The 11,911-nt window shown below is 40.7% G+C and overlaps 2 protein-coding genes and 1 pseudogene across 2 annotated transcripts in view; 2 read left to right on the plus strand and 1 right to left on the minus strand.

Moving 5' to 3' along the window:
* The window catches only part of ABCA5 (ATP binding cassette subfamily A member 5), a 78,275-nt gene extending 66,908 nt beyond the window's left edge, over positions 1 to 11,367 (minus strand). The window contains 1 exon segment of the mRNA XM_017863702.1: positions 10,899 to 11,367. The gene's annotated coding sequence lies outside the window, so the exon portion shown is untranslated.
* LOC108523190 (small nuclear ribonucleoprotein G pseudogene) lies at positions 2,185 to 2,416 on the plus strand (annotated as a pseudogene).
* Positions 10,253 to 11,100, plus strand: LOC108522915 (translation initiation factor IF-2-like). Its single transcript, XM_017863370.1, has 2 exons — positions 10,253 to 10,426; positions 10,537 to 11,100. Exon 2 carries the CDS (start codon positions 10,573 to 10,575, stop codon positions 11,098 to 11,100), a length of 528 nt encoding a protein of 175 aa, XP_017718859.1. The 5' UTR covers positions 10,253 to 10,426; positions 10,537 to 10,572.
* Positions 11,368 to 11,911: the final 544 nt, after the last annotated feature.

The following is an 11,911-nucleotide window of genomic DNA, read 5'->3' on the forward strand; positions in this document are numbered from 1 at the left end:
AAAAAAAAAAAAAAAAAAAAAAAAATTTAAAGACTTAATGGCTGGAAACTTCCAATTTAGCAAGGGATATAAACACATAAGTTTCAAGAAGGTTGGTGAGGTCCAGAAAACATAAAGAAAATACATGCCCATACACACTATAATTAGACTGCTGAAAATTAAGATAAAAAATTTTGAAAGCAGTCAGAGAACAATGATGTGTTACCTACGGAGAATAATAATTTGAATGAGAGCAGAGTTCTCATGAGAAACTATGGAGAAACTGGAATACATTGCTGGTGGGAAAGCAAATGGTTCAGATGCTGAGAAAAACAGTTTGGCAGTTCCTCAAAAAGTTAAACACAGAATTACCATATGACCTCACAATTCCACTCCTAGGTATACACCCAAAAGAAATGAACATAAGGACTCAATTGAGCACATGTTCACACACGTTCACAGTAGTGCTATTCAGAATAGCAGAAAGGTGAAACAGCCCAAATACTTATCAACAGATAAATGAACAAATTGTGGCATATACATACACATATTATTCAGCCATAAAAAGGAATGAAGTAGCCAGGTGCAGTGGCTCACGCCTGTAATCCTAGCACTTTGGGAAGCCAAGGTGGTGGATCACTTGAGGTCAGGAGTTTGAGACTAGCTTGGCCAACATGGCAAAACCCCGTCTCTACTAAAAAAAAAAATACAAAAATTAGCTGGGCATGGTGGCACGTTCCTGTAACCCCAGTTACAGGAGGCTGAGGCAGAACTGCTTAAACCTGGGAGGCAGAGGTTGCAGTAGCTGAGATCGCACCACTGCATTCCAGCCTGGGCATCAGAGCAAGACTCCGTCTCAAAAAAAAAAAAAAAAAAGGAATGAAGTACTGCTATATGCTACAATTTAAATCAGTGTACAAAACGTTATGTCGAGTGAAAGACTAAAAAGTTCAAATATTATATGATTCCATTTATATGAAACTTCCAGAAAAGATAAATGTAGGGACAGAATGCCCACCGGTGATTGTCAGAGGCCAGGGAGAGTAAAGAATGAGGAGAAACTGCTTACAAGGTAAGGAGTTTTACTTTGGAAATAAATTTTACCTTAATAAATTACTTTAAAAAGTAAAACTGAATGATCTAAATCATTGTAACTATCACAGGTCCAGCATCCCTCCTCCAGGATACTTTTACCCTTTGAAGATCCTTGAAATCCTTTCTGCTTGTGTACCTCTGCTGGAGCTATCTCGATTCTTCAAAGAAGTTTCATTCCAGCTGAACTCAAAATAGAAGTGGTCAGAGCCTCAACTGCAATGTCCACGGCGCCTATTCAAATACACTCGACCCAGTAACCTAGGATCTCTGCATACTAAGAATTACTGAGAAGGCAGCTTGGGGGAAATAACAACAACAACAAAAATCCTGTTAAACCTTCCAGAGAAATTGTTGTGCCTTGTTTTAAATAAACCTACCTAGTGAGGCCACTGATATAACTCTCCTCCAAAACAAGGACCATCTGTTCCAAGCTGGCGGACTGTCTACACCTAGATAAAGAAAACTCACAGGTTTTTTTTTTTTTTCTTTTTTTGAGATGGAGTCTGACCCTTTTGTCCAGGCTGGAGTGCAGTGACATGGTCTCGGCTCACTGCAACCTCCACCTCCTGGGTTCAAGCAATTCTCCTACCTCAGCCTCCCGAGTAACTGGGATTATAGGCGTGTGCCACCATGCTCAGCAAATTTTTGTACTTTTAGTAGAGACAGGGTTTCACCATGTTGGTCACGCTGGTCTCAAACTCCTGACCTCAGGTGATCCACCCGCCTTGGCCTCCCAAAGTGCTGGGATTACAGGTGTGAGCCACCGTGCCTGGCCCACAATTTTTAAGAGGCAGTTTGTCTTTTCCAGTAAATATATATAATTAAAGTTTGGCTTAAATGAGCATCTTCTTTATATGCACAGAAGGAAGACTAGAAAGAACTTTTAAATTAGCAATGAAATTAAAGACAATGTTTATTTGCTTCATGCTTTTTTTCTGTGTATTACTTACATAGTAAAAAAAAGTCATTAAGCAATTAGACATACTGTAAAAATATTAAATGAGTAAATTAAAAACAGCAGAACAAAAGCAATCAAGAATAGAAGATATATTAGAATAAATTATTCCAGCATTCTGTTCCAAGGCATCTGTAACCTGTGGAGCAGACACCATGAGCAAAGCTTACCCTCCCGAACTGAAAAAATGTATGGGCAAGAAGTTATCACTGAAAATTAAGTGGTGGCAGACGTGCCCAAGGAATATTGCAGGAATCTGATCCCTTTATGAATCTTGTGATAGATGAATGTGTGGAAATGGCAACTAGTGGGCAACAGAACAACACTGGAATGGTGGTAATGTGAGGTAATAGCATCATCATGTTAGAAGCCTTGGTACGAATATAAATAATGGCTGTTCATCAGAAAACCCATGTCCCCCTCTCCAAAGGGCCTGTTTTACTATGATGTAAAAATTAGGTCATGTACATTTTCATATTAGACTCTTTGTTAAATCAACTTCTGCAATAGTCAATAAATTCTTCTAACAGTCTCAACTTATATCACATTTGGTAAAGAATTGATAATAGGAAGGGAAGAAGGAAGGAAGGAAGGAAGGAAGGAAGGAAGGAAGGAAACTGTACTCATTCAAAAATTATTAGCTACAATACAAACATAGAAATACTAACCTAATGCAGCATGAACATTCTCAAGTTACTTGCCAAAACACATTGATTTCATGAATGCTACTAAATTATTAATCCAATTTGAATGCTGGATGCTTAACTCTTCATTTTTATATAACAGACTCATACAGTAGATGGATTCACAACATTTTTCCTTTTTTGACAACTGCTTCCTGAACTCAAAGTTGAGTCTCTCAGGGCCTTGTCTAAAGAACCTGCCCACCCACTCCACCTCTCATCAGAACTTTTTAAAGCAAAACTAAACCAACTCCCCAAACACCATCCTAACACACACAAACCATCATCACCACCACCACCAACACTACTAGTACTCTTGAGCTGTGTCAGTTAAAATTTCTCTTGGCAGAATTAACTAAGAGACCCACAGACTGGATGGAAGTCAAGGAAACTGAATTACATGAATGGCAACATTTAAGAAAGAAAGTTTATACATTCTTACTCAAAGCTTTCTTCTAATGTACCACACCTACTGTGCTCAAAACTTGATTTTTCTTCCTTGGAGTATGTGAAATGCTCTATTATCTTCCCAATATATTTTCATTTTCACTTAAGCTAACTAGTATCAGATTTTATTTCTTGCAAAAATCATTTTAACCAATATTACAAAGGCACCAAAATTAACAAACACAAGAACTAATAATGCACAAAGTAGTATAGGTTAAGAGTATGACTTCTGAGGCCAAACCAACTAAACATGAATTCTGACTCTGCTACATACTAACTTCGAGACCTTGGGCAAGTTATTTAACGTTTTTGTGCCTAAGTTTTATTATCTGTAAAATACAGCAATAACAGTACCTACCTCTTTGGGTTGTTAAAATGACTAAAAGAATTAATACATGTAAAGCTGAAAATGGTGCCTTATACATGGCAACTAATTATACACATTGATCACGACTGTGTATAAAAGTATAACTAACATCCTTAAAAGAGTAATAGAGAATATCATATGCTTGGAACAAGGGCAAGACAATTAAGAAAAAAGCAATTACAGAACTTAGAAATTAAATAAACTGATAGAAATAAAAAAGCACTAAAAGAAGGGATGAACTTCATTTAAAGACAAATTAGTGAGCTAAATTGAAGACCGAGTCAAAGAAATGCTACAGAATGAATTGTAAAATGACAAAGAGAAAAAATGATGAAAATATAAACTCTGTCACCGAGTTATACCAATGACTCAGTATTATGACTGACCTCAACAATCTGATTTTTCTTATACTCAAAAGCTTTAGTCTAATCATATGAAAATATTAAATTTCAATAATCTTGAGCTTCAATTCAAGTTATTGAAACAAACAAAAAAAAACCTTCCAAACCCATTTGATTGCTGGTTTTCTTCACAGTATGAAATACATGGTTTAGCTGTTTGATTGAAAAGAATGAAACATTCTTCACATTAATTCTGCATAAACCTTTAAACTTTATTGTTGATCTAAAACAGAAACGTCAAAGCTATAGTCAGGTCTTTGTAAACTGACCCAACAAGGTACCTATTCACCCTCCTCTTTGCCTGCTGCATCTTCCAACCCCTAAGTCCACAGTGTCTAAGCAGGCCCAATTTGAAAAGGGATATGGGGAATAAATAGCAAGGACTGGTCTGCATAATAATGTAAACACTAACTCGACCCTATAAATTCTTTGCAAATGATGAGATGCCGGGGAAAATACTTGGCTTCCTTTTCAGGTGTCGAGACCACAATGTCTCTGAGAATTAATATCTGTCCTTTGGGGAGAAGAAAGAGAAACAAGATAGAATAAAAAAAGGCGTGACTACAACTCTCACTGATATGGTAATCACAAAGGCCCCTCTCTTTACCCCATCCTCCACTGTTTTGCAGGGTCTGGAATCCCAAAGGACAATACTGACTAGCCTAATAGGGAGTTAGGGTAGGAAAACTGGGATGAAGGAAGCATGTGGGAAGGCAGTACTCTTCTATAGTGACAAACACCCAAAAATAAAGGGTTAATACCTTGAGATGGGAGCAACTCTTGTGGATGAAAGAATGAGGTTTCCAGAAAGAAAGGTGGAGATCCACACAGCAGAGGTGACATGAAAGTGATGTTCCTGACAGAAGCGTATATCTGAAAACAGGGCTGCAAAGTTACAAATGAGGCATGACCAAAAAGGGGACCCTATGAAGGGTATGACTTATCAGGTGCCTTTTCTTGGGATACAAGAAACCCCATATTTAGCATGGAGCTATACATTTCCTCTTTCTATACTAAAATTCCAAAATTTTATAGCTTTATGTGACGGTTTTGGAAGAATAAAAGAAAAGGCAGTAAAAGATGCTTGGCCTGCCTCAAGTTTAACTGTTCAAGTTTAATTGCCTCTAAACGGGAACAATCCTACAGACAATATCTAGGAGTGCATTCACTAGTGGCTGAGTTAACACAAGACCAAAGCAGAATTTATATGATTCCAACTCAAAATCGTACCAATGAAATACTTTAAAAACTCTTTAACAAAGCCAGTGCTTAGCTGTTAAAGAACAATAGCACAAAGAGAAATAAGGGTTCAAAATTTAAAAAAAAAAAAAAAAGTTTTTTTCCATAGTTCCACAGCATACCTGAGAAATGTGCTAAGTTTGTTGTAGGGCTTTAAATAATAATTAGGTGAGTTTTAAACACCTAACATTTCTAAAGATTTAATCAAATTTAACTTTCCTAGATAAATAATTTCCTATATAAAATAATTTATACTAAATCCAATAAATTGCAAGAAAATTGAAAGCCCACTAAAGCCCATCTTCCTTTTCTAATGTATTAATTGACTTAAAGACCAGGAGTTGCAAAATCCAAATTTCAATATCAAAAATTCACTTCTTAATTTATCTTAAAAGTACTGGTTACTATGGCCAGGCATGGTGGCTCAGGCCTGTAATCCCAGCACTTTGGGAGGCTAAGGCGGGAGGATCACGAGGTCAGGAGATCAAGACCATCCTGGCCAACATGGTGAAACCCTGTCTCTACTAAAAATACAAAATTTAGCTGGGTGGGGTGCCGGGCACCTGTAATGCCAGCTACTCAGGAGGCTGAGGCAGAAGAATTGCTCAAACCCAGAAGGCGAAAGACATCATGCCACTACACTCCAGCCTGGCAACAGAGCGAGACTCCGTCTCAAAAAAAAAAAAAAAAAAGTACTGCGTTACTACATTCCAAGTCCTATGGAACATATTTCACATCACTATAAGTAATAAAAATGTATACATAACCTTTAGAAATAACTGTTAGATCAATTATTTAGGATGCATGAGTTAATTAAATAAGAAATTGAAGGCTAATTTTTAAAAATTACTTAAATTTTAAAAGGTAGTCCTATATTATACTTACTGCCTTTTGTTAAAAGCAGTGCTTTCCTTGGAAGAGACTCTCTCTTCCCCGCCTCCCCGCAAAATCCACCACTTATCTAATGATACCATTATCTCCAAATATTTTTAGTTAGTAAAACAACTCACTGCAGAGCAGAGGAGGTACTAAATATCTGTGGAATAAACAATCCCTTTATTATTTAGCAGGTAAAATAACTTTAAAATTTTAAAATTATTTTCATAGAGACATCATTTAAAAACATATCCATGTTTATTTCTGTGAGAAATGAATTAAGATTATACCCTATAAAATAAATAAGTTGAGTCATCCTGATGTTTAGAGCCATCCTGATAAGAAACGTTATCAGTCACCTTCTTAGTATCCTTAAAAGATTTCCAGCAAGGCCAGCTGAAAATACATTCCCTACCTCCAACAAATGACTGTTAGAGGTTACTTCACATCCACCTAAGCAGATGTAACAGAAAATGGATAGTCTGTCTACTTGGGGGTTCTAAACGTTGTTTGGCACTGAGGAAGGTTGACTTTGGAGACTGGGTCATGAAGCTTGACCTCTTAATTACTGACTTTTTGTTATATATGAAATTCCTTCCTTATTTTCTTGTTCCTAGCTCAGACAAGATGGTGCCAGCGATAAAAGACCCCTTGACTGTGATAAAAGACCCTTTGACCATTGCATCCTTAATGTGAAATGTTAAATACACCCTTCCCCAAAACAGAAACACTGCCTATAACTAATTGAATTGCTCTAACTATGCACTAACCTTGTATGAAAAATGAGGTAACCCTGTTAGGCAGCCCCAGGCCTTGCCTATATAAAGGACACTCAAACCTCTCCACTTTGGAGCATTTACCCCATCCTTTAGGAGTCTGTGTCCTCCTGTGTGACCATCCTCAAATTTTATGCTCAACTAAGCTCAATTTTTAATCACATTGCCTAAATGTCATTATTAAATTGACATGGAGCTGATTATCACTCCTGTGTTTTACCTCTATACCCAGTAAATATAACTGTAACTGCAGTAACTATACCCTGTCACCATTATCTATGTACATATTTTCATCTTGAACTTGACCATGAGATCCTCGATGAAAAAAACAACACTGTCTTATTTATCTTTGTTTCTCTACCACCAATGGAAATATCATAACCAGTATCATCTTACCACAGATTCCTTTATTAAGGCTTCCTAAGAGTCCTTAAAGATCAAGGATGTGCAAACTATGATGAAAGAGATGGGGGCTAAATCCAATCCTCAGTCTATTCAGCACAGCCCAGGAGGAACACTGTTTCTACATTTTTAAATGGTTGAAAAAAAAAGAATAATATCTTGTGACATGCAAAAATTATGTGAAATTCAAATTTCAATGTCTATAAATACAGTGTTATTGGAATACAGCCATGCTCATTCATTTATGTATTATCTATGACTGCTTTTGTGCTACAACTGTAAAGTTACTGAGACAGAGCCCATACTGTCTGCAAACCTAAAATATTTACTATGTGGCACTTTACAAAAAGAGTTGGCCAACTCCTGCAGAAAGGAAGAAGGGGGGAAGCGAGAAAAGTGGCATATTCACTTAACATTTACCGAAGGATTTATGCATCCAACATTACGAGGCAAAAAAAAATAAAGTTAGACACGGAGAGATAAAATTTAATGTAATGTGATAAGAGAGAAAGAGCTTGGAAAGGAGTGGAATGGAATTTCTAGGCAGAAATAAAAGAAGGGTAAAGCTAGACTCCCAAACAAAAGGGCTTGACTTTTGTGAAGAACGGGGATACCTGCCATATGGCACAGGCATAAGGCAAAGTGAATGGGAGCAAGGGATGCGAATGTATGTTCTAGATAACACGGTAAAGGCAGGCATTGGGAATGGATTATGAAGTTTCTGATATCCAAAATTAGACACCCTAATTTGTGCACTCGTATCTTTCCTCTACTGTAGTTTTCACACCTACGAGTCATGTTTAATTTCCTAGCAATCACATATTTAACTAGTCCATCACTCTCTCAGTCCCCAAATCGCCAAAGCTTCCATCTGTAGGAACACCCTCAGATTATGACCTTGAATCCTACTTTACTGAGAAAACTGAAGCAATTAAAAGAGATTTCCAAAATCCACCACAAAGTAATATTATACATTTCAACAATGTGCCGTTTCAGCTTAAACTGGAAGACTGATTTCATTACAACTCTGAGCCACAAGAACTTAAATGCCATCTGGTATTAGCTAAAGGATGAGTTTGCGTCCTTTGTAGGGACATGGATGCAGCTGGAAACCATCATTCTTAGCAAACTCTCACAAGAAGAGAAAACCAAACACCGCATGTTCTCACTCATAGGTGGGAACTGAACAATGAGATCACTTGGACTCAGGAAGGGGAACATCACACACTGGGGCCTATCATGGGGAGGGGGGAGGAGGGAGGGATTGCAGTGGGGAGTTATACCTGATATAAATGATGAATTGATGGGTGCTAACGAGTTGATGGGTGCAGCCCATCAACATGGCACAAGTATACATATGTAACAAACCTGCACGTTATGCACATGTACCCTAGAACTTAAAGTATAATTAAATAAATAAATTAATTAATTAATTAAACATCAAAAAAAAAAAAAACTAAGATTTTTTTTGGAATGAGAAATTAGGAACATATCCGGCACAAGAAATAAATGCCTGCCTAGCTACATCATTTGCTTCTCAATCAATAAAATAAAAGCACTATAAAATATGCCTTTTAACTTAAAAAGGGATAAATTATAAATGCTCTCATCTGCTCTATCACTTTAAAATTTACTGAAAGGTGGTACAATAATAAAACAAAATGCAGTCAGGTGCAGTGGCTCACGTGGCAATCCCAGTGGGAGGATGGCCTGAGCCCAAGAGTTCAAGATCTACCTGGGCAACATAGAGAAACACTGTCTCCACGAAAAAAAAAAAAAATAGCCAGGTGTAGGGGCACATAACCGCGGTCCCAGCTACTCAGGAGGCTGAGATGGGAGGATCACTTGAGCCTGGGAGGTCGAGGCTGCAGTGAGCCAAGATCCTGCCACTGCACTTCATCCTGGGTGACAGAATGAGACCCTGTCTCAAAAAAAAAAAAAAAAAAAAAAAATGCTAGTTGTCAATATAATTTAACCTAAATTTTATGACAGTGTTTCTTGCTAAAGGAGAAAATACCAGTGCAATGGTACACAAAGGACAAGTCATCCAATAAATTTTCTTATACATAATAGGTTCCTAAAAGCTTGCCCTTAAAACTATTTTTAATCCAAGTAATTTACATACCAGGAAAGTCATGACTTAATAAGAAATATCATAAAATTCTTTTATACAATCACCCTCTCAACTAAACTCAAGGACAGAGATTATAAATTGTATTCATATCAGTACTCTTGGCACATAATACAGTATCTGGAATGTAAAAGACATGCAACAAACCAGCCCGGGCAATACAGCAAGACTTCATCTCTGAAAAACAAATAAAAAATTAGCTGGGCGCATGACACACGCCTATAGCCCCAGTTATTCAGCAGGATCCCTTGAGCCCAGACGTTCAAGGCTGCAGTGAACTTTGATCCCACCACGGCACTCCAGCCCAAGACCCTGTCTCTTTAAAAACAAAAGACATGCAATAGACATGGAATGTACTAATAAATTTGCTCTTATAGTGAATGTAAGATTTCCTTACACTAAATCTGTTTGAAAGGAAATACACTCAAACAGGGCATATTCAAAGATTAACGCCTCTTTAGTTTGATTTTAACACAAATACCCACAAAGTCCTAACTGCCCTAATAATGTTCCCTCCTATGGAGTCTTCCCTAAAACACATACAATATTGCTTTTCAGGCAAACACAAAATATAGTGGATAAAGCACCAGAATTGGAGTCTGGCATCCCAACTCCATCCTTTACTAGTTGAGACCTTAATAAGTGGCTTAACCTCTTTGAGGCCCATTCTCCACATCTGCCCAACTGGAGTAGCCCCCTCCAACCCTACAGGGATGCTGTCAGAATTAAAAGAGCTAACACCGAGCCTGGCTCAAAGCTGTAGTCCAGCAAATACTTTTCTTCCCTTAGATTCCTTCAGAACGCCCTCGTAGAAAGTAAACGTGGTCATTATCTTCATTATTTTCGGACTTATTTATCTAAAACGTAAATCAAAGCCTAAGGAGCCCAGGGAAAACCCTCCTGCAGTTTAATAGCTCCAGCCTGCCCAGCTTTCCGATCCAATTTCCATGCCTGGAGCTCCTATTTCCATGCCTGGAGCTCCTATTTGTGTTTTAGGATCAGGGAACTTCCCTCCCAAACTGTGTCCTGAGATCTGCGCATTTTCTTCTCACTGAAACTCCTTTTAACACACAAGGTAACGATCCGCGCGTAACCTCTCAGGGAAGAGCAAGCGCTCATTACCCAGCTGTTCAGAAGGAAATTTACACCAATATTTGTTTTCCTTCTCTCCCTGACGCCGCCGAGGGTGGAACGACAGCGTCCAGCAAAGGCAGTGTCCCGATGTCCCACGGCCGGATCCGGTCCCGGGTGAGCCTCGCGGAGCCCCTGCCCCAGGGCCCCGACCCCTCACGTCCGAATCCTGGGCGCTCCCACCGCATCCCCGAGGTTGGCAACCCGCGCTTCCCGGGAGCCGAGAGAGGTCTGTTTCCCTCAGCTCGCCGCCTCTGCCCGCTTCCGAGCCCGCTTCACCTCACACCTCAGACGCCGAACTCCCCTTCCCTCTCCGCCGCCCCTCGCTGGCCAGCCCCTCCTCGACCCCACAACTCCCCAGGGGACGGCTGTCCCAGGCTTGCCTCAAGCGCCGACGCCCGCGACGCCCTCCTCACCTCAGGGCCGATCCGCAGCGCTGTCAGGCCTGGACGCGCTCAGTCTGTTGACTCAGTGCGGGTGACCGAGCTGGCATCTGTGAGAGGGCGCGGCCGCGCGCACCCGCGCGCTCCTGGCGCAGGCAGAGCAGGCAGCGCGCCGGCCAGCAAGGGAAGCTCGCGGCGCGGAAGTCGCGCCCCGCCTCCTGCAGAGCGCACCTGAGGGCGGGGCTCCTAGAAAACGCCGCTGCTTGTAAGGGCGCGTCTCAGACGCTCGGTCCTGCGCGTCCCGGCGCACGCAGGCAAGCATCGCGCCCGGAAGAGGAGCGCGCCTGAGGGTGGGGCGAGCGGTGGCGAGCGGTGGCGCGCGGCTGCCGAGAGACCCTGAGCCACAAGAGTCGGGCCTCGTGGCTGTTCCCCAGGGCCTTCCACGCCTGGGATCTCCGGGATTTCGCCACGCTCTTTCTAGAGGCGCGGGCAAAAACCATGGGCTGGGGTCTCAGTGGTAAACCTGCCGCCTCTTAGCGGGTGACCTTGGCCCACTGCCCTCTCCTCATCTGCCTCGCCCAGTCACGTCTTCTCTTAAGCATCCCTGCCATTTGTCTCCTGGCATTTGGATGGGCCTCTCTGAGCGCGTTTTGAGTCCTCCGCAGCCCCTCTTCCTCCCGCCAGAGCATCTGGAGTTCTGTGGTCCCGTTTCCCTAACTCTTGCCTCCCCTCCCCAGCCTCCTCATTCGCCCTCACACCCCGACCTGGGACGTCCTCACATTGAGGGTGCTTCTAGTTCGCGGAGTGTCCTCATCAAAGTCTGGGAATGCGGCAGATGCTGAATTTTCCAAATGGCCTGAGACACATGGCATCTGTGAGAGACTGGGTACTGCACTTACTTTGCTAAAAATATAATCTAGTGTTTTGAGTGTCGTTACTCAAAGTGACCTAAATGGAATCAAAAGTTATTAACACTGACATTACGTATTTTCCTCTCCAGATTTCTGTATAGTCACATTCCCTTGCAGAAAGACTTTTTTTTTTAT

The sequence above is a fragment of the Rhinopithecus bieti genome, unplaced genomic scaffold (assembly GCF_001698545.2).
Source record: "Rhinopithecus bieti isolate Rb0 unplaced genomic scaffold, ASM169854v2 scaffold_2349, whole genome shotgun sequence".
In the NCBI taxonomy this organism is placed as follows: Eukaryota; Metazoa; Chordata; class Mammalia; order Primates; family Cercopithecidae; genus Rhinopithecus; species Rhinopithecus bieti.

Bases quoted from the DNA above. Each gene is read 5' to 3' on its own strand.
- LOC108522915 (XM_017863370.1), top strand. From the start codon at position 10,573: ATGTCCCACGGCCGGATCCGGTCCCGGGTGAGCCTCGCGGAGCCCCTG.